Here is a 22,675-nt window from a genome sequence, read left to right on the forward strand (position 1 = left end):
GCCAGGATGGTCTCGATCTCCTGACCTCGTGATCCACCCATCTCGGCCTCCCAAAGTGCTGGGATTACAGGCTTGAGCCACCGCGCCCGGCCTATTATTTTAATGGTTGTATTTTTTGTCATTTTATTTTATTAGTTATTTATTTGAGATGGAGTCTGGCTCTGTCGCCCAACCTGCGGTACAGTGGCACCATCTCAGCTCACTGCAACCCCTGCCTCCCGGGTTCAAGTGATTCTCCTGCCTCAGCCTGCAGAATAGCTGGGATTACAGGCGCATACCACCACACCCAGCTAATTTTTGTATCTTTAGTAGAGGTGGGGTTTCTCCATTTTGGCCAGGCTGGTCTTGAACTCCTGACCTCAAGTGATCCACCCGTCTCTGCCTCCCAAAGTGCTGGGATTATAGACGTAAGCCACCACACCCGGCCTTTTATTTTATTTTATTTTATTTTTTAGAGACAGGGTCTTACTCTGTTGCCCAGGCTGGACTGCAGTGGTGTGATCATAGCTCACTATAACCTCCAACTCCTGAGCTCAAGTGTTTTCACCACCTCAGCCTCCCAAGTAGCTAGGCCTAAAGGCGTATGTCACCTTGCTCAGCTAATTTAAATTTTTTATTTTGTAGAGATGGAGTCTTGCTACATTGCCCAGGCTGGTCTTGAACTGCTAGGCTCAAGCAGTTCTCCCACCTTGACCTCCCAAAGTGCTGGGATTACAAGTGGGAGCTACTGTGCCCAGCCTATTTTTTTTCTTTAAAGTCTTTACAAAACTTACAAATAAATGTAAAGAGAAGTGGAGGTAGAACATATTAGCCTTAATCTCACTCTCCAGACAGAATTACCCTTAACTTTTTAGTATTTGTTCTTGCAGGATCCCCCCCTCCATATTTTAAGGCTATTATACTGTAATAATTCTTTTATTCTATTTTTTAAAATTTATTTATTTATTTGTTTATTTATTTTTTTGAGACAGAGTCTCGCCCTGTCGCCCAGGCTGGTCTACAGTGGCTTGATCTCAGCTCACTGCAACCTCCGCCTTCTGGGTTCAAGCAGTTCTCCTGCCTCAGCTTCCTGAGTAGCTGGGATTACAGGCACGCGCCACCCCGCCCAGCTAATTTTCGTATTTTTAGTAGAGATGGATTTTCACCATGTTGACCAGGCTGGTTTTGAACTCCTGACCTCAAGTGATCCACCCACCTCGGCCTCCCAAAGTGCTGGGATTACAGGCGTCAGCCACCGCACCTGGCCTAATTCTTTTACTTTTTAAGAGACAGGGTCTCTGTTGCCCAAGCCAGAGTGCAGTGGTGCAGTTGTAGCTCACTGTAGCCTTGAACTCCTGGGCTCAAGTGAGCCTCCTGAGTAGCTGGGACTACAGGTGCATGCCATCTGCCCAGCTAATTTTATTTATTTATTTATTTATTTTTGTATTTTAAATATTTATTTTATTTTTTTCTGTGCGTATGCTTACCCAACTGGCTTTTTTTTTTTTTTAAATTTTTTTATAGAGACAGGGTCTTGCTGTATTGCCCAGGCTGGTCTCAAATTCCTGGCCTTAATTGATCTTCCCACCACAGCCTTCCAAAATGCTGGGGTTACAGATGTGAGCCACCCCACCGGCCAATATTTTTTTAATTGAGATATAATTTACCATTTTATTATTGTTTTTTAAATTAAGATATAATTTACCATTTTATTTATTGTTTATTTAATTGAGATATAATTTACCATTTTATTATTTGTTTTGAGACAGGGTCTCTGTCACTTAAGTTGGAGTACAGTGGCACAATCTCTGCTCACTGCAGCCTCCACCTCCCGAGTTTAAGCAATTCTCATGCCTCAGTTTCCCGAGTACAGGCACCCACCACCAACCCCAGCTAATTTTCTGTATTTTTAGTAGAGACAGGGTTTTGCTGTGTTGGCCAGGCTGGTCTTGAACTCCTGGCTCAAGTGATCCACCCATCTTGGCCTCCCAAAGTGCTGGGATTATAGGTGTGAGCCACTGCGCCTGACCCTAATTTACCATTTTAAAGAGTATACTTGAGTGTTTTTTATTCACGAGGTTGTGCAACCATCACCACTATCTAATTTCAGAATAGATTAATCAGTCATGGCTGTATTTTAATAATTATCTTTTGTTTTTTTAATTCCCAAACCCTAGAAGATGCCTCTAATGGAGGAATTTCTGAGCAGCATCCCTGGCCCAGTGGCTTTGAAAGGGAGCTCAAACCAGAGACTATTTCAAGCCCTGGACATCATATCCTGAGGGCCACAGGAGAAGAGAACATGGCTGTGAGTTTGGATGACGACGTGCCACTCATCCTGACCTTGGACGAGGGTGGCAGTGCCCCACTGGCTCCCTCCAACGGCCTGGGCCAGGAAGAGCTACCTAGTAAAAGTAAGATGGTGGGGTGGGCTGGGGGGAGCCCAGCTTTTCTGTTTCAGAGGCTGAGAGGTGATAAGCGCTTTGTGGTCTGATAGTTGGGTTGTGTAACTTGTTGCCTGGCCCCATGTTTGAGCCCCAAGTTCTGATACAGAAACTACTCCTGGGAGACTGTGGGTTTCTCCTTCCACACCCCCAGCTTGGCAGTGTTTCTAGGGGCCTTGCTGCCCTTCCTCATGGTCTCATTCCCTTCTCCACCTTTCTGCCTTGCACCTGGGGTACTTTGGCCTGCCTGTGGATGCTTGGCGGGGACCTCAGGCCAACCTGCTTTGGCTGCCTTCCCTGCCCCATTCCTTGTTAAAAAAAGAAACAGATTTCAACACCAGCCTCCGTCTGTCCCCATCTGAAACCGTTGGCAGGAAAGCAGCACTGCCCATGTCTCTTTGCTCCATCTCAGTCCAGTCCCCCTTTGCCCAGGACAGCGGGGAAGAGGGCGAGTGTTTTGTCATGATCCATTGATTTGAGGGCTTGGCGTTTTGCTTTGTCTTCCTCTGAACCAAAGCCTAGCACAAAGTGAACCCAATTGCCGCAAGGAGCTCTAAATTTTTTTAATTTTAAATGTGCTTCTGGCAGAATGAGAGGCCTTGAAAACCTTTCTGGTTCTCATCCCGAAGCCATTTATTTCAGTTGCTCAGGCCTTGGGCTCAGGAGAGGCTTAAAATAACTCGCCTTTTCTGGAGGGTCCTAAGACGTTGGGAAACAGTGCTTTAGAGTCTGCTTAGCAAATGGATGTTCCACCATCTGCCAGTGCTCCCCAGCCAGGCAGAGATGTTTGGGGCCAAGAAGAGACGAGCCAGGCTCTCCCGTCTCCTTTGTCCGGGAGAATTCGTTGAGTTGCAGGGAGTTCGGTGGCCTCCCCTGGGAACTGATGAAGGAGAGCAGTGTTTCCAGCGTTGTGAGTGTGGTGGGGAGCCTTGGCTGCCTAGAAACAGGCTTCTCTTTGCTTCACTGTGTTCACCCTTATCTAGGGTGGCAGAGCTGGACTGCCCAGGAGGATTCGAACATAAACCTGATTTTTCCCCAAGTGCCACTCAGGGATGAGAAAGCAGTGGTTCCGATTTCAGACTATCTGTTTGCTTTCTGAAATCCCTTTGCAAGGCTAGGCAGTATTATCTCTATTTTATAGAGGAGGAAACTATGGGTCAAAGAGGTCAAGTAACTTGTCTGAAGTCATACAGCCAGGAAATGGTTGAGCAGAGATTTGAACCCAGCATCATCTGACTCCAGAATATCTTCCCCTTCTCCTCTTCCTTCCTTTATTTCTTCAGCTGCTCCTCCCTCTCCTTTTTTCTTCACCACCCTTAATAAATGTGAGCACAGGCCAGGCATGGTGGCTCCCACCTTTAATCCCAGCACTTTGGGAGGGCAAGGCAAGAATATCACTTGAGCCCAGTGATTTTGAGTTCAAGAGCAACCTGGGCAACATAGCGAGACCTCGGCTGTGCAAAAAAATTAAAAACTTAGCCAGGTATGGTGGTGTATGCCCGTAGTCCCAGCTACTCAGGAGGTTGAGGTGGGAGGATCACTTGAACCCAGGAATTCGAGGTTGCAGTGGGCTATGACTGCACCACTGCATTCCAGCCTGGGCAACAGAGCAAGACCCTGTCTCAAAAAAATAAAAGGCGAATACAGGCCTTTAGCATTTATATTATCTCCTCATATAACCCCAATATAGGGTTGTTATTATTATCTGTATTTTGCAAAGGAAGAGACAGGCTCAGAGAGGTTAAGTAACTTGTCCAAGGTCACACAGCTAGTAAGCAGTAAAGCCTGTCTGATATTTCCTCCCATACCACAGTGGAAGGTGCTTTGGGGAAAGGGATGAAAGTGGTTGTGGCTCAGTTTCAGCTTTAGAGAGGAATGCTTCCTAGTGAGGGAGAGTGGTTGGCCTACTAAGGGTGTGGCTTGTGTCTGGAAATAGCCAGGCTCAAGATTCTAAATGGGAGTCCTGGCTGTCATCGTGAGTGTCACTTTTAAGTCCCTCCAACGTGCCTGATATGATGGTGGGGTGTCCAGCTTTCCTGTGGGATGAAAGTGGCAAGAGAGCAACCCAGTCCTGTGTCAAGATCAGGCTTTGAACATCGATGAATAGGAAGTAGGCCAGAGACACAATAAGACTCCCCTTGGCTAGGCCACTAGCGAGGCTGCTTTTATCTTGGCAAAGTTAGTGGCTTACTTTGGTTTGTTTCTCAAGAATAAAGAAATGTATAACCAACTGCTGGGGTCCAGGGACATTGTGTTTCCTGCACAGCACATTAGCATCTTAGTTTCCTCTCTCAACTTCTTACTGGGTTGTTTTTTAAAACCTCAGTGACTCGGTATAATTCACCAAGCCTGACTGGGAAGAAGAGTAGGACCTGTGCAAGTAAACAAGAGATTTCAGAGGAAGCCTGCTCTGCCTTAGCATAGTAGGCCTTTGCTATTTTGTGCTTGGATTTTGGCCTTGACCTTCTACCCCAGTGTCCCCCTGTCCCTGCTGTCTGAGGAGCAGTCCTTCAGTCCTTTTTTTTGAGACAGAGTCTCGCTCTGCTACCCAGGCTGGAGTGCAGTGGCACAATCTCGGCTCACTACAACCTCTGCCTCCCGGGTTCAAGCAATTCTCCTGCCTCAGCCTCCCAAGTAGCTGGGATTACAGGCATCAGCCACCACGCCCGGCTAATTTTTTTTGTATTTTTAGTGGAGATGGGGGTTTTATCATGGTGGCCAGGCTGGTCTTGAACTCCTGGCCTCAAGTGATCTGCCTGCCTTGGCCTCCCAAAGTGCTAGGATTATAGGCGTGAACCACTGCATCCAGCCCTGAGGAGTCCATCTAAAAACACAAGCCCACCCTGGTTGTTTCCCTGTTTTAAAGCTTCCTGGGACTTTCCCATCCCTCTGGGGGTGTTGGGGAGGGCAAGCTCTTCAGCTGGCAGATGAAGCCTTGCGTGTTCTAGTGCCTTCTTGCTTGACCGGTCCCATTTCCTGCCTCAGTCCACAGCATCATACTGCATTTAGTTTGGTGAATCCCCTGTGCATTCTTAAACCTCTCCACCTTGCTGGCAAGTCGGTCTAGAATCCCTTTCTCAGCCTCTTGTTTGCTCGTGGCCTCCAGTTCTGTCTGGAAAATCCTGCTGATAACACCATCTCTTTGAAGCCTTCACTGAACTTCCCCTTCCTGACAGAGCTAATTACTCACTACCCTTTTCTGCTTCAGTATCTTGATTAGGCTTCCATTATTACAAGTAGATTATGGTGGAGTAATTACACATTTAACCATCTGATCACCAGCTAGGCCCTGAAATCCATTCATCTTTTTTTTTGAGATGGAGTCTCACTCTGTCACCCAGGCTGGAGTGCAGTGGCACCATCTCAGCTGACTGTAACCTCCACCTCCCAGGTTCAAGTGATCCTCCCACCTCAGCAGCTGGGATTACAGGCACGTGTCACCATGCCCAGCTAATTTTTGTATTTTCAGTAGAGACAGGGTTTCACCATGTTGGCCAGGCTGGTCTCAAATTCCTGACCTCGAGTGATCTGCCCACCTCGGCCTCCCAAAGCACTGGGATTACAGGCATGAGCCACCATACCTGGACCATTTATCTTTGTATCACATAGCTCAATGCCCACAATATGCAGGTACTCAACAAATCGTGATCAGAATCAATGTACTTGGATTTCTGGGGCCTTGCAGCTCATGGGAATGGCGGTGTGGGGACCTGAGTTAGAGGTGGGCAGCCTCCCTCCTGCCGCCTCTCCTCACCATTGCTTTGAGTCCCATTGCTCTCAGCACAGCTGAGTGTCCTGGTGGCCGCCATCATTGACCTTTGTCTTTGGTTGCTGTAAACCTTTGAAGTACTAAGGAGTTGGCAGAATGCAGATGCAGGCCATCCTCGGAGTTGGCAGTGACATGAACATGGGCTACTGGGAACGAAGCAAGCTTTCCAAAGCTGAGTCACCATCAAGCCTGGCCTTCGTTTTGGCCCAGCAGCTTTCTCGGCACTGTACCTCCACGCTCCATGTCTGCTTGGGCACCCCTAACAAAACACCATGGACTGGTGGCTTAAACAACAGAAATCTAATTTCTCATGGGTCTGGAGGCTGGAAGTCCAAGACCAAGGTGACAGCAGGTTTGGTTTCTTGCGAGGCTTCTTTCCTTGGCTTGCAAATGGTTGCCTTCTTGCTGTGTCCCCACGTGATTATCCCTGAGTCTGTGTGTCCTCTTCTGATAAGGACACCGGTCCTATTGGATTAGGGCTCATCCATATGACCTTGTTTTACCTTAATCACCTTTAAAGGCCCTTTCTCCAAACACAGTCACATTCTGAACTACTGGGGGTTAGGACTTCAGCCTATGAATTTGAGGGGGACACAGTTCAGGCCATCACACTCCTATCCCTTCTTCAGAGGCAGGGGCTGAGGAATCTGGTTGTGCTGCCTGTGACCTTTAACCCTATGTGAGGGCCTTATCCCTGTAGGAAACTGGAGGGTTTGGATTTTTCTCCTTATATGGGCAATTGTGGATTTAATCCAAGACTCAGACATCTTTGGGCTCTAAGCGTGGCTGCTGCAGTGCTAATGAATGACTCACAGGCAGCATGGTGTCAGGTTGATAAAGGAGGCAGGTATGAGCAGAGGTATTTAAAGCCTGGAAACTAGGAATAACCTTGAAAACAGTCAGCGGGGCCACTGTTAGAGCGGTTTAGAGACAGACCACAGTCCACACCATGAGGCAGGCGGTGGTCTCACCCACCATATTCAGGGAATCAGGACGAGTCTGAACATAGTGGGCAGTCCAAGGAATTTCCCAGGGTACCTCTGGTCAGATTCAGCTCTGCCTTCTCCCTCCCTGCCTTTAATGCCAGCCGCTGCCTAAGATGGGCTGGACCATGTGCCTTTTCTGAGTGAAGGAAGGATTGGGCTCGGTGGGGCTGGCTGAGGTCTGAGCAGGATGCTCGGTCTCTGCTTTGGTGCCGGGTTGTTTATGGTTTTCAGGTGACAGGTCCTGCAGCTAAGGCCCAAGGTCACAGCGCAGAAAGCCTACCCTCTCCCTCCTTCATGTCAATGCCTGGCACACCATCAGGAGTTCATTAAGACCCCGTGCAACCTCAGCAATGTGGAAGATCCCTGCCCCCTGGCAGGGGCCCCCATGTTACACCCTGGTCCCCTTTTCAGGGTCTTCATGCAGCCAGAGTGAGTTGGCACCAGGCTCAATCAAGGTGGGCCAGAGCTGTTGGCCTCAGGGCCGCCGTAACCAGGAGGAGCTGGGAGAGATCCTCACCAGCTGGCACCAGAGGATAATCCACCCCGAGGCATGCACTCCATCACTGATATCTGTGCTGTGGCTCTGTCTCTGACCAGATGTCCCCAGCATACTTGCCAAAGAGTGAAGAAGCCCAAGGGGCTTGCACAGCTTTTGTCACTTGTAATACCATGGTGGGTGGAGTGGTTGAGCTGAGTATAGTGCTTAGCTGCTCCAGGCCTCAGCCTGCTCATCTGTAGAATGTGACCACGATGGCATCCACCAGTAGAGTCGTTGCGGGGGATTGAGTGAGATTGTTGTGATCACATGGTCAGTGCTCAGCCGGTCATAGGCATTATTATCATGCCAGAGACTGGGCTTTCTTGGAATATCCTCCATGAGCATAGGTTCAGGCCATGATTCAGATCCTTCTTGCCTCACTCCTGGCACAGCAGGTGGCCCCTGCCGAGCTGGGACGCCTCCGTGTAGCAGCTGGAGACCAAGCAGCAATTTGATTTTCACAGGCTCCCACTGAGCTTGGGCATGTGGCTCCACTGGAGTCATTCCCCTGGCTTTTACAGGGCCTCGCCAAGGCAGAGCGCTGGGTGTCACCAGACCAGCAGTGGCGCCATTAAAATGAGTAAGCATCCAGCATGCTGGGCAGGAACCTTGCAGCCGAGCCTTGGAGCTTTCACTTCCTCAGTCCTCTGCTTCTTCATTGGAGGGATCCTGTCTGTTGCCTTAGGCCCCCTGCCATGAGGTGCCATCTCTTCCCGTCCCCCTTTCCCCCCACACAAGATGCTGCCGCTCTAAATGGCAGTCGTGGCAGCTGGGTGCGGGCTGGAGCACCTGCCACGCTCCTCCCCGCTCGCCTTGGGGAGGGCTGAGTTCACGTTTGCTCTGAGAGCGCTTCATGAGCCAGAACCGGGAACTTCTCAGCTTCCCCATCGGGGAGGGAATATGGGAGGGCTTAGATGGCTCACAGCAGCGTGCCGCTGGGGGCATCTGGTTGCAGTGCTCTCTGCGGGGGAGGTTTCAAATGACAGCAAGGTAGCCCAGGAACAAACCTGGAGTGATATCAGTCTTGAGACAGCCCCCATGCTGCCTTCCTGCTCCAGGAGCCCCGGGCAGCTCTCCATTCTTGCCCTTGGCTAGCGTGAATCCTCTGGTTCAGGCATCCCCTGACTGTCACCCTTCTCCCCGCAGGCAGGTATGCCTGGGGAGGGTATGTGCCTGGGTCAGAGTATGTGCAGTCATAATCATGGCCTGTGGGTGTTGAGCCCTCGCTGTGTGTCAGGCGGTATCCAAAGCATTTTTGTTTTTTTTTTGTTTTTTTTTTGAGATGGAGTCTCGCTCTGTCACCCAGGCTGGAGTGCAGTGGTGCAATCTCGGCTCACTGCAAGCTCCGCTTCCTAGGTTCACGCCATTCTCCTGCCTCAGCCTCCTGAGTAACTGGGACTACAGGTGCCCGCCACCACACCTGGCTTATTTTTTGTACTTTTTTAGTAGAGATGGGGTTTCACCGTGTTAGCCAGGATGGTCTCGATCTCCTGACCTCGTGATCTGCCTGCCTCGACTTCCCAAAGTGCTGGGATTACAGATGTGAGCCACTGCGTCCGGCCCCAAAGCACTTTTGTGCTGCTGTCTATCATTTGGTCCTCCCTCACAGTAGATTTGGGAGGCCGTTACTTTCAAGATCATCGTAGAGAAGAGGAAACGGAGGCTCTCAGAGTTTAAAACTTACCCAAGGTCACGAAGCCACTTTGACTTCCTTTGAACCCATGTCTACTGACTCCAGAACTAGTCTCTTACCTAATATGCCCCCCACCGTGAGGTAGAGCTCTGTGGAAGAGGTAGCATTTTAGGCTGAATCTCTTTCTTTCCCAAAAGGAAGTTGGTTTCTATCTTTATCCTTTTTTTAAATTAAACTTTTATTTCCTCCAAGGCAGTTATTCTAAATGGAGTTCCATACCTGGAACTCCCTTTCATATTGTAAAAATAGCACAAATGATGGTGTTTCATTGTGAAGCTGTGTTGGATCATCCCAGAGAAGCTCCGAGACAGGGGAAGTGAACACCACACCACAGAGGACAGCCATGCTCTCACCATCTGGGGAAACCAGGCTTTTCCGCAATGCATGCCTTTCCCGGATTCTTCCTCTGCATAGAGACATTTGGCTGCTTTTTCCATCATGGTGGTTAGAACAAGAAAATTTGGGTGGAAAATGGGAGTTCTCAGGAGTCAAGATTTGGGTCTGGGAGAGGAAGGATGAGGAGGAGGAGTTTGGAATGGGGCATGAAGGTAAACTCCCAAGGCCAGGTGGGCTTGCTGAGGGCAGTGACCCCTTGAGGCTGTTGACTCCCAGTGGCAGGTGACCCCATATCCGGACCTGCCTGGTGGAAGTCCCTGGACTGAGCCAGATAACCAAATTGGAGCCACTGGTGCTTGTGTTGCCTTTTGCCCTTACGCCTTGTTTACTTTTTGTTGGAGATATTTATCTCCTTGTAAAAAGTGCAGTTCTTTCCCTACACCAGTCATGAGGCTGTGGCTCAGAGGAAGTATAAGGTCGTAGCATAAAATCTGAGAGCTGGGCCGCCATGTGGCCTGCCGGGCCATGGGCATGCTGGGGACAGTGTGCACTCTCTGAAGGGACACTGTGACTTACTCTGGCTAATCGCTGTCGTATAGGATCACAGGCTGATTGCTAGCACATTTGCCAGTTTTTCAAAAGAAATTAGAACCTATATTTTTAATCAAAAGTCTTTTGATTCGTAAATAGTGGCAACAAATTCATATATGTCTTCAAAGTAGCCAGCTGAGTGAAATCTGGTCAGTAGGCTGCTCCTGCTCTGTCTGACATAGAACATACCGATTCACCCTTTGTTTTCTGTTCAGAGAAGACTACTTCAAATTAAGGAAAAGAGTACAAAACCAACCAACAAACTCTCCATGGCCCCTGAGGTTATCTTCCTCTTCCAGTGGCTTCCAGTGGGAATCAGAACAGGTCAGGCAGTCTCCTCTTTGCCACTAAATGCTTTACCCAAAGAAAGACCAGATTTCATTTGACTTTGGAATCAAAGCTGGGGCTGCAGGGTGGAGGGGTCAAGCCAGGCCAGGCAAAGGGAGATCTGAAGCCAGGGCAGGTGGGCGCATCTCCCAGGAAACCCTGCATCATTCTTTCCTGGTGATTCTTTCCTTCTTTGTTATGGTTCACATGAGTCTAGGGAGTGCTCATTCTACATTCTTCCTTCTTATCTTCATCCTACGCCATTTTGGACCCCTGAAGTGATTTGATTCGGGCTGTGACCTTTTTTTCTTTTTTTTTTTGAGACAGAGTCTCTCTCTGTCACCCAGGCTGGAGTGCAGCAGCGCAATCTTGGCTCACTGCAAGCTCCGCCTCTCGGGTTCACGCCATTCTCCTGCCTCAGCCTCCCGAGTAGCTGGGACTACAGGCGCCTGCCCGTGGTAAAAAATTACCATGCCCTGCTAATTTTTTGTATTTTTAGTACAGATGGGATTTCACTGTGTTAGCCAGGATGGTCTTGATCTCCTGACTTTGTGATCCCCCCGCCTCGGCCTCCCAAAGTGCCGGGATTATAGGTGTGAGCCACCACCCCCGGCCGGCTGTCACCTTTTTTTGTTGTTGTTAGGTTTGACTTTGAGATGTATAATAAACATTCATGTGAGCATTAGAAGTTTTTTTAAAAAGTAGTGGTTTAAAAAAAAAAGGAAAAATAGTGGTTTAATAGCTAATCTTCTTTTTTCTCTAAATTGTCACTTCCTTGTCAACTGAAAAACTAAGTCGAGTTATTAAAATGGCCGCACATTTAGGACTTAGAACAGCTGCCCTGGAAGTTAGAAGAAGTGCGTCAAATGTAGTTACAGCTTGGTCTGGTTGGCAGTGAGATGAGTATAGAACATGCTGCTTTTGTGGTGTATAACTCTAGAAGGGTTTAGGGGAGGTGGGCATGGCTTCCCAAGAAGGTGGAAGACAGGGGCAGGAGGAGATGGCGTGGGTCTGCGTGGTGAGGAGTTGGGGTAGCATCCAGATTGGCTTTAGAGATTGGATTAAGCTTGAGTGTGCTGAGGGTATAAGGAGATAAACAGGAAGTGAAAGACTCTGCCAGAAGAAAGGAACAGGGGAGGAAAGGGGTACCTGTGCTGGAGTGGGTGGCACCTGAGTCAGAGGGTTGGGGAGAAAGGTTGGATCCAAATCTTGAGGGTCTCCTTGCCTGCACTCCTAGAGCCATACTGAAGAGGAGCTGGACCTTCCTCCTGGGGTGGTGGAAAAGCCCCAGGGCACTTTAAGCAGGGGAATGACCATTGTTTTTCAGGAGAGTGTCTGAAAATTTATTCATGCTGCCCTGCCAAGAGCAGTTGGCAATGATGGCAAGACCAGGCAGTGTGGAGGTGGCCCAGGGACACGGGGTACCCGTTGTGTTTTTGCCTGAACAGTGTTTTAAGAGGCAGCGTAACCAAATAGTTGCTATGCAGATACAGCTTGGCATCTGAGTCTGCATGCCCAAGCGCCCCATGTTTGTTACCTGCTTGGTGCCTGTAGGCATTTGAGTTTGTAGCCCCTGGTTGACTTCTGACGGTACAGCCCTTTGGCTGGAGACCACGCAGCTCAGCCAGGGGAGTAGCAGAAGATCAACTATGGACAGGTGTGACTTAGGAAGAGGTGGGAGTTTGGGGTGCTGGGGAGAGGTACTGAACATCCCAGGGAGAGGAAATGGCATAGGCTGAAGTAAGGAGGGGGTTGCAGTGAGTTGAGATTGCCACTGCACTCCAGCCTGCCTGGTGACAGAGCAAGACCTTGTCTCAAAAAAAAAAAAAAAAAATAGGAACTCTTCTGAGACTCTCACCCTGGACAGGGCCAGAGATTAGCGTGCTGGGGGCAGATTGGATTTGGGGTGTGGTTACATGAACTCTGGGGTCAGACCCACTGATGGAGATTGGGAGGTGGATGGAGAGGAAACTGCCAGGCTGTTCTGCAGTAGTAGGAGCCAGACTTGGCATTTTTCTCTCTGTGTCTGTCTCTCTGACCAGTCACTGAACTTCCCCAGGTCCTGGAAGCTCAGCTCAGTTCCTACTTCTTTTTTTGTTTTTTCTTGAGTCAGAGTCTTGCTTTGTTGCCCAGGCTGCAGTGCAGTGGCACAGTCTCGGCTCACGGCAACCTCTGCCTCCCGGGTTGAAGCAATTCTAGTGCCCCAACCTCCCTAGTAGCTGGGATTACAGGTGTGCACCACCACACCCTGTTAATTTTTTTGTATTTTTTAGTAGAGACAGAGTTTCACCACATTGGCCAGGCTGATCTCAAACTCCTGACCTCAAGTGATCTGCCCGCCTCGGCCTCCCAAGGTGCTGGGATTATAGGCGTGAGCCACCATGCCTGGCCAGTCCTTACTTCTTAAAATGCACTCAGGAAGCATCTGGACAATGCTGAGCAGATGAGGACTTCCACAGGCTCACCTGGCCTGGGGCCCGGCACAGGAGCGTGCTCTTTGATGAGAAACATCCCAGCAGTATTGGGCACGGAGGAAGCAACTAGTGAAAGGAAAGCAGGGCTGATGGGAGGAAGATGTTTGACTGTGCCCAGCCCTGTCACACGTCTCCCACTTTGCCCTTCCTAATCCCACCACACCCAGCTCTTAGGATCAGAAAGTACGTTGAAGTTCCAGGGCCACTCTCCTGAATAAAAAAGATGTGGCTGTTTCTGGCAGATAAGTTCCTGCTTTGTTCCAGTGCACTGACACATTCTCCTGAACAACCCATCTGATCAGGAAGTTCTTAGTCTGTTCAGACAGGCAGCCTACCTCTCATTTTATCATCCTCCTTCACGATAAAGCCCTGATGTTCTGCCTTTCCCACTTAGTGGAGAAACCTATCCTCATAGCCACACTTCTGGTATTGAGGAATTGGCATCTTGGAATACAGCTTGGGTATTTAATGGATGACAAATTATTAAAAATATTCTGATCTCTTTGCCCACATATTTTAGCTGTAGAAGCAAGCAGAGAGCATTATATTACTCCAGCAGCAGTACCACTTTTTTTCCCTTAAAAACATGATTTAGGGGTTCGGGGAACCTCCTAGTTTTGGTGGCTTCCTGCTTCAGTGGCATTTGGAAGACTTGCAGATATCTAGACTTGCAGATATGTCCTGTGAGTGCCACGTGGGTGTGGCCCCTGCCTGGCGGCAATCTAGTAGCTGTATATTAGAGTGTCCTTTTTTGCTACCTTAAATGACCAAGTCTTCCCCAGAGCCATTCATGCTATCTCTTGCTATCCACCTGCCTCGGCCTCCCAAAGTGCTGAGATTACAGGCATGCGCCACCACACCTGGCCCTTCCTGTTTTCTTTAGCTGAAGGCCTTTAGAGCGTTCCCTAACCCTTGAGAATAGTGGTTGTGTTTCCACAGCCTCTCCTTCTCCATGTGTGCTGTTTACACCTCATTCTCTGCTCTTCAGTGCACAGAGACCCACTCGCTCCCCAACACTGGGATGTAGTCGATTTGATGATTGAATCAGAGTTTGCTTTGTGCCATGATGGATTGTGAGAAAATGGAGTTTTGATGAATTAGGTAATTTAAAATATGAGTGGGAGCCAGGCGAGTGGTTCACCCTGTAATCCTAGCACTTTGGGAGACCAAGGCAAGAGGATCTCTTGAGGCCAGGAATTTGAGACCAGCTTGGACGACATAGTGAGACCCCATCTCTACAAAGAAGTTAAAAAAATTAGCCAGGTGTGGTGGTGCATACCTGTAGTCTCAGCTACTTGAGAGGCTGAGGCATGAGGATTGCTTGAGCCCAGGAGTCTGAGGCTGCAGTGAGCCATGATCACACTACTGCACTCCAGCCTGGGCAACAGAGTAAGACTCTATCTCTAGCAATACATATATACATATATATTTCAAAATAAAATATAGGTGGGAGGGCTAGGTTTGGCAAATAATCCTTTCATAGTGTGAATCATAGCCACTCTGTTTATCCAGCATCAAGCAGGGTTTTGGGAATCCTGGTCCCCCCAGTTAGGGCTTACCCAGTTTATGAGTTTCTTTCTTGTGTCTCGCTGATGCCTGTTTGAGATGACTAGGCAGGGCAGGGCAGGAAGGTAGAGGCCTAACCTGGTATAATGCCTGAGTGTTAATGGCTGTTGTTTTAGGTGCTGATGTTTTACACAACTGTGCCTCTTTCTGGTAATACAAGTTTTGCAAAGGCAGGGACCTTTGGGCACATACTCTGGGCACAATAATAGGCATAATAGAAGTTGCATATCTGGGAGTGAGTCACTGGTTTCCAAAAACATCCAGGGTCCCAGGTGATTGTCACAGCTAAACCAGCCCCTGGAGCCATTACAGGGTGACAAGGAGATTCATTCACATGTGATCAGATCAGAAGTAGCCCAGCAGGGCATGGCATTGCTGCCCTAGGAACAGCCTGCTTTTTGGATGTTTAGGTCTCTGCTTCCAGCTTTGAACTCCCCAGGAGCCCACACATGTCCTGTAATAGCCATATTAGCCCCGGGTGCTCAATCCCCACCTTCCTTCCCTCTGAGCTTCCCCGTCACCCCCCTACCATTTGTAGACTGCCCATCTCTCTTTTTTATCTCTCTTTTTGTTAGATTGGGATTTTATTATTTTTTTCCTAATTCTTTCAGCACTTGCTGAAAACCAGCTTGGGCAGAGCAACCTGTGCTCAGTGCTGGCTAATGCCTTGGAGCTGCTCCAAGCTGCCGGCTGCGCTGCCTTTCACTTGTGGGTGGTCGTCGACAAGCGTGATGTCTTCTCTCTGTGACTCTCGAGGGGCCTGTCTTCTTGCGGGCTCGGCTGTTCACACTTGGCTGGCCTGCCTGGTTGTTTGGAATTGCAGTTTTTACTGCACAGCCTGGAGCCAGTCTGGTAGCTTCAACAGGGCACAGATTTTATGAGTGCTAAAGTCCACTCAGCCTCCAGCCTAGTTGGCCCATTTGATTTTGTTGCATGTTGTTTTTCTCTATTTCCTCTTGGAGACCAGACATCGTCCAGAGTGTAGGGAGACACAGAAGTCTAGAAATGGAAGTGGCTCGGGAGATTCTTAGACAGTGATGAATGTGTGTCTGCTGAGGGGTGATGGTACCTGCTGGTGTCTACAACAGTTGAACATTTTCTGAGTGTCGCTCAGTCGACTGCAAAGGATGGGGTTGAATTTCTGGCATCATCTCTTGATAGCTGAACATCCTTGAATGAGAAGCTAAGCTTGTTTTTTCCTAAGTTGCAGTTTCTTCATCTGTCAAATCAGTATATGAATGTCTGTAGTCAGAGTCTCAGCCCATGAGTAGGTAATTGAAGGACTTTCTGCACTGAGGATGTGAACCTTTCCTCCGTTCTCACGTTCCTGTGGTTCCTCTTAAGGGATGTGAGTTGGTAGTTTGCATATTCTTAAGTGTTGTAGCAGTCGAGGGATGGTAGTTAACTTCCTTGACTACCATTCCTGTTGTGTTGCAGGGAGAATTAATTAAAAATCAAGCAGCTCTATCTCCTGCTCATTCTTTTCTTTTCTTTCTTTTTTGGAGACAGAATCTCACTCTCGCCCAGACTGGAGTGCAGAGGCACAATTTTGGCTCACTGCAACCTCGGCTTCCCAGGTTTAAGCAATTCTCCTGCTTCAGCCTTCCGAGTAGCTGGGATTACAGGCATCTGCCATCATGCCCGGCTAATTTTTGTATTTTTGTAGAGATGGGGTTTCACCATGTTGGCCAGGCTGGTCTTGAACTTCTGACCTCAGGTGATCCGCCCACCTCAGCCTCCCAAAGTGCTGGGATTACAGGCGTGAGCCACTGCCCCGGCCACTCCTGCTCATTCTTTAGGGTAGCTTCTTGATTTCCATTGTATTTTCCTTTATTCACAGTGCTTCTTTGGGGCTGCCTTCCCCACCGACAGAAAGGTAAACTGAAGCAAAAGGAAGGGAAGGCTAAAAGCAGTGCCTGGCCACTGACTGCATAGGAATTCGGGGCCCTGGAGAAGTGGCAGGCCTAGGCCATCAAGCTCTCTGTGGGATGTAGCTATCCCCCAGCTGTCACTTCCCCAAGGTGCCCGTGCCTCATGGTCGCCTCACCCCTTGTTGCTCTTCTTCTGAACAAAGCTGCCTGCAGCAGCAGCAGATCCAGGTGCTGGGGCGTGGCCAGTGTTCATGGAAGCCGGGGCCAGCCAGCCTGCAGGTGTTCCTGGTTAAGGGCTAGAGCGGACGTTTGATCTGTGCTGAGTGGATGCCATCAGCTGACACATCAGTGGCCTTCACGCAGCTTGAGTCTCGAGCCAAACTTGTTCTTCCGAGCAATGGCTTTCTGCTGACCTCTTGCAGGGGAACCACAGAGCACCAGTACACAGTGAAAAATGCCTTTACTCTCCATTTACTCTTCTCCAGCTCCCTTCCCTGTCCCTGGGTGTTTCACAATTAGCATTTCAGATGCTTCCAAGTGAATATGGAACAGATGTTCGCACAGGTGCTGTACTCTTCACTGGGTAAACAGTGGCGTTTGCGTGCCTCTGCGTATGTGTGTGTGTGTGTGTGTGTATGTGACAGCAGGAAGCGTAGGGCCTTTACAAATGTTTTTTAAAGCATTTGAAACACTTTATACATGACGGGTACTCAATAAATAGTGAGTGAGTGAGCAGTGGCAGGGAAGGCCCTTTGTTTCATAATAAACTCAGTGGCATGGGAGCAGGAAGTACAATTCCAAGTTGGGTCTTGAAATTCATGGACTAAAGAAGAAGTCATGTCCTGCCTCACCAAGAAATTACCGATGGACATCTGGCAAACCATGGAGCATGCCGTAGGGACGAGACATAGTTCTCCATCTCAGGAAGGAGGATTAGACAGTAAAAATGACCGTGGCGGCCCCTGGCCATTTAATCTGCCTCACGAACACTAGCTGGCCATGGCTCCGCTGGGAAAAGGAACTTGCGGTTTTGCCTGTGCAGAATGTTTGCAGATGGGTTAGGGAGTTAGCCAGGACTGACCTCTTTGATTGTGTCTTTCCAAGTAGCACACCCGGTCAGGTTGCTCCACACTGTTAGTCCCCAGTGGCTCAAGTCCAGGCCCTCAGCATGGCTTTCTACCTGGCCTACACCCCAGCCTTATAGAAATAGTGGAGGGAAAGGCAAGGGCTTGGCTGCCCGTCGTTTCCTCCCTCTGTGACCTTGGGCAAGTCACTCAGCTTCTCTGGGCCTTACTTTCCCCCTCTGTAAACTGGGGATAATAATCAAGCCTTGTTTGTAGGGCCTTTGTACGCTTAGAATAATTAATTAACGTAAAGCCTTTACCGGGTCTGGTGTGTGGTAAGTACTGAGTGCGAGCCGCAGCTGTTACCATTGTCCACTGCATCATCCTGGTCACTGGTCTCTGGCATTTTAAGCTTCAGAATTACGGAACCCTCTGCAGTTTCCCAGATGTGCCCTGCTGTTCAAGTCTCTGTGCTTTCTGAATGACCATCCTTGTTTCTGGAATGTGCCACTCACCCCATCCTTGTCCACCCTGTGAACCTCTTCATCCCTCATCCTTGAAATGCCAGCCCTGGCATCCCCTGAGTTCCTCCCTGCCACTGGCCACCAGCCCCCACAGAGGGCCCTTGTCATCCCAGCCTGTTTTAGATCTCAGTGCACCAGAGTCACGATCCTTCTTCACCCACTGATGGAGAGTTCCATGAGGGCAAGGGCCATGGTTTCACCTTTTCTAAGCCAGCACCTAGCACAATGCCTGGTATACAGTAAGTGCTGAATAAATGTCTCCTCAAATTAAACCACGTGTGTTTGTATATAGGCGGTCAGCCTTTTAAAACTACATCTGGCTGGGCACAGTGCCTCACACCTGTAATCCCAGCATTTTGGGAGGCTGAGGTGGGTGGATCACTTGATGTCAGGAGTTCAAGACCAGTCTGGCCAACATGGTGAAACCCCATCTCTACTAAAAATACAAAAATTAGGTAGGCATGATGGTAGGCACCTGTAGTCCCAGCTACTTGGGAGACTGAGGCACAAGAATCACTTGAACCCGGGAGATGGAGGTTGCAGTGAGCCGAGATCGCGCCACTGCACTCCAGCCTGGGCGACAGAGCAGGACTGTGTCTCAAAAAAAAAAAAAAAAAACAACTACATCCTCCCTTTTTCTCTGCAAAATTACCATGTGATTTATTAAGACTAGAAGCTGGGCACAGACTCATGCCTGTAACCCCACTCCATGGGAAAGAGTGGCTCATCCCTATAATCCCAGCACTTTGGGAGGCCGAGGTGGGCGGATCACATGACATCAGGATTTCAAGACCAGCCTGGCCAAGTTTGTGAAACCATGTCTCTACTAAAAATACAAAAAATTAGCTGGGTGTGGTGGCGAGTGCCTGTAATCCCAGCTACTCAGGAGGCTGAGGCAGGAGAATCACTTGAGTTTGAGAGGCAGAGGTTGCAGTGAGCCAAGATTGTGCCACTGCACTCCAGCCTGAGCAACAAGGGTGAGACTCCATCTCAAAAAAAAAAAAAGATTAGAAAGGTGTTCTCGAGGCAATGTTTGCAACCTTAGGATGTCTGCGCTGAGTTTCTCATGTGGACAGTTAGGAAGTGAGCATCTCAGGCTGCAGTCACTGCCCCCAGTGATTTTGATGTGCTCATTTCCCAGCCCCTCTCCCTGCCTACATTCTTCCCTGTCCCCCAACTCCCAAGAGCCTGTTTCTGATCTGCACCCCTCCTGCCTTTCCACGTCTTTCACACTCCATTTATAGAATTGCTGTCCGCTTCCTTGCCCCATCCCCTGCCAGTTCCAGGCTCCCTGGGCCTGACCTCATGGATGACAGTGAATCCCTCTGGACTTGGCCACTTAGGTCCCTGTCAGGTGGCCGGAAACAGAGACTTTCACACCAGAGTCCCTCCCTCTAGAACAGAGCTTGACCCATGGTACTGCCCCGTTGAGCCTTTCTTTTTTCCTTTTCTCCTTTGGCTTAAGCCTTTGGCAGAACAGATTTTGGGCTGGAGGCCAGCAATTCAACTGGGAGGGCTCCATGCCAGTTCTTGCCTTTCTGGAGGTCAGTGTATTTGCCCAGGACTCTGCTTGGGTTTGGAGCTTTTACTAACATGTGTCGATAATGCGGGTCCACCTTCTACACCATCTTGCAACCAATTATCAGAGAGAGAAGGCCTGAGCAGGGGGATGTGCATTTTGCTTTCTTTCGGCGTAGCATCTCATGCTAGATTTTTATCTGGGGGCCTTTGAAGAGCCAGCCGGCACAGAAGCACGGTGGCGACGCTGTGCCTGGAAAACTCATCAGTGTCACTCTGGTTTATTTTCCTCTTCTCTTTGAGCTCTTTCCCATGGAGTGGGGCTCTCAGTGACAACTGGCAAGCGGCGGGGCGGTTGCTCGTTGTCATTCTGGTAGGCATTGGTTTCTGGAGGGCTCCAAGTGCTTTGTGGGTATTCGCATTTGTTTCTGCGATGCCTAGAGCACGGTTGGCACCGGTCCCAGTTTCTGGATGAAGAAACTGAGGCTCTGGGGATTAAGATCATGAACTAGGGGGAGGGGAGGCGGCATAGCTGGAGTGAACTTGGGTGTCCAGGGTTCCGTTTTGTCTCGTAGACGGTGTGTGAGGGTGTGTGTGTGTGTGCATTCGAGAATGTGTGAGGTTGTGTGTGTTTAAGAAAATGAGAATGAGGCTGGGCACGGTGGCTCATGCCTGTATTCCCAACACTCTGGGAGGCTGAGCTGGGTGGATGAATTGAGCCCAGGAGTTCAAGACCAGGCTGGGGAACATGGTGATGAAACCCTGTCTTTACAAAAAAAATACAAAAAATTAGCTGGGCATGGTGATGCATGCCTGTAGTCCCAGCTACTTGGGAGGCTGAGGTGGGAGGATTGCTTGAACCCAGGAGGTAAAGGCTGCAGTGAGCCATGATTGCACCACTGTGCTCCAACCAGGGCAACAGAGTGAGACCCTGTCTCCAAAAAAGAAAGAAAATGAGACTGAAAAGGAGAGAGGTTAGATACTGAGGTAGGCCCCTCAGTATCACCCTTCCGGAGAACAGTCATTCTCTGCTTTTTCTGATCAGAGCTTCCTGCCAGCAGGGGCCCTTTATCCAAAGCAATCTCTGGCCCAGGCACCCAGGAAAGGCCCCAGTGGTTTACACCGCCCAGGCTGCCCCCTGCGCTTGCTGGGTGGGAGGTGGCTCGTGGAAGCCTTTCCCCTCCTGCCCACTCTTTCTTGCTCCTCCCCAGTGCATCTGTATGGCCGGCATATGGAAACTGTTTCTATTTATCGGGCACCACCAGGAAGCTGCTGCATGCTGTGCTCCAGCAAACAGAAACCTTGGATTCCCGCAGGGTCATTTCCAATGTGGCGTGCAAATCAGCCAGCTGTTTCATGGGTGCGTCTGGGCCCTGTGACATCCCTGTGACATCAGCATGGGGGAGTGTTACCATGTATGCAAACAGGTCATTCTGGTTTGTCCACCTGTCCTGTGCACCAGGATGTCTCTCCTGCTTTGAGTCAGGGTTTGGGTTGTTGTTTTGTATTCTCATGCCTGTCAGTTCAGCTGTTTCTTTCCACTCCTTCCCCTCCTCTGAGTGGTTTTATGTTCTCTCCTCCGGGCTGATTGCCAGGATTCAGGGAGGGAAGTTAAGGGGCTGGTGCCATATAAATCTTTAGTGGCCAAAGTCTGCGGGCCTGAAACTCTGTGCCTGTCCTCTTGGTCTGGTTTTCCCAAGAGAGCTGTCTGCCCAGTGCACCAGAAGGGCAGGACAAAATGTTTCCCTTCGTGGAACTTTCCCCAGAGGCCCAGAGCAGAGATGCAGAATACAATCTTCCTGGTTGCCAAGAGTGTTCCTGGTCAGCCTCCTGTGGTCCGTTCTGAAACCTGCGTGTGGAGCTTGCTGGCTGCAGGAGCCAGGGAGACTGCAAATCCTGCCCACCTGCCCATGCTGCTGCTCATCTCCCTCCCTCCCTCCCTCCCATGTCTGGCCCGGTTGCCTTCCAGGAAAGGTGAACATGCAGAGGCAAGGGCTAGCTGCAGGCCTTCTGGAGGAGGCAGTGGAGGCCAGCTCCCTGACAGCCCCATGGTGAGGTCATCCTCTCTCCTCGAGCTGGACCCCTGCGGCGTGCCCGGATCCCTGCCTTTCCGGCTGGCCTGGAAGAACCCATTCTGCTCTGGGCGAGAACAGTGCCAAGGTCAGAGGCCACGGGTGTTGCTTCTTCCGTAGTCTGTAATGAGCACCGGTTGGAGAGGGCCAGCCCTGGCACACAGAGGAAGGGGCTGGACTGGGGTGATGCGGGGTGAGTCTGCATGGTCACTTTGTTGGCTAGGATGCTTCCCGTGTTTTCTGTGCCTGGTACTCCAAAGATGTGAGTGCTAATCGTTGACCAGGAGGTTCTGCGTAGGGTCTGTGGGCAGTAGGAGGTCAGAGCAAGGCACCAGGCCACTAGAGCAGGTGGGTGCGAACAACTGTTGGCATTCAAGGCTGCCCAGGTAGACGTCCTGGTGCCAACCCGGTGGGCACGATGGGCTTCAGTGGGGCAGACTGTCCTCTAGCTTCACATATAGTGCTGACCTCTCAGGGCAGCTTGGGGCCCCTGCACGCCCTCTTACTTCCCACATGGAGGGTATTCATTTCGAGGAAGCTGGGCCTGCCGGGATTGGTTCCCCAGCAAGCAGAGGCTCATTCTCCCAGACACCACTCCATCTGCACTCACCGGTTCACACCCTGACTCACCAGGACTTGGCTATCGGCCCTGTCCCCTTTGATCTGCCCCTTCTGCCCCCTGCCTTCCCTCTTTCCTGGGCCCGAAATGTCCTCCTCAGGAAGCTGCCGAGCCTTCGAGCATACCTTCAGCGGGAACAACGCAGCACTCGGGGTGGGAGCATTTCCGCTGCCTCTCCGGCTACTTCTGTAACCTCATAAGTGGGGAAGAGGGGCCGGGCGCGGTGGCTCAAGCCTGTAATCCCAGCACTTTGGGAGGCCGAGATGGGCGGATCACGAGATCAGGAGATCGAGACCATCCTGGC

At 50.1% G+C, this 22,675-nt stretch overlaps 1 protein-coding gene across 4 annotated transcripts in view; it reads left to right on the forward strand.

Annotated features, from left to right (window-relative positions):
• TPCN1 (two pore segment channel 1) overlaps positions 1-22,675 on the forward strand; it is a 73,090-nt gene that overhangs the window by 3,432 nt on the left and 46,983 nt on the right. Inside the window, exons 2-3 of one of the 4 annotated variants that reach the window (XM_011928684.1) lie at positions 625-717; positions 2,157-2,393. The exons of 1 other annotated variant lie outside the window; for it this stretch is intronic. In XM_011928684.1, the coding sequence (XP_011784074.1) occupies positions 627-717; positions 2,157-2,393 (328 nt within the window). In that variant the 5' untranslated portion in view covers positions 625-626. Of the gene's footprint in view, positions 1-624; positions 718-2,156; positions 2,394-19,612; positions 19,707-22,675 lie in introns of those variants that run through there. 2 more of the 4 variants (XM_011928686.1, XM_011928687.1) reach the window with 2 other exon arrangements.

Source organism: Colobus angolensis, unplaced genomic scaffold (assembly GCF_000951035.1).
Source record: "Colobus angolensis palliatus isolate OR3802 unplaced genomic scaffold, Cang.pa_1.0 Scaffold79, whole genome shotgun sequence".
Lineage (NCBI taxonomy): Eukaryota > Metazoa > Chordata > Mammalia > Primates > Cercopithecidae > Colobus > Colobus angolensis.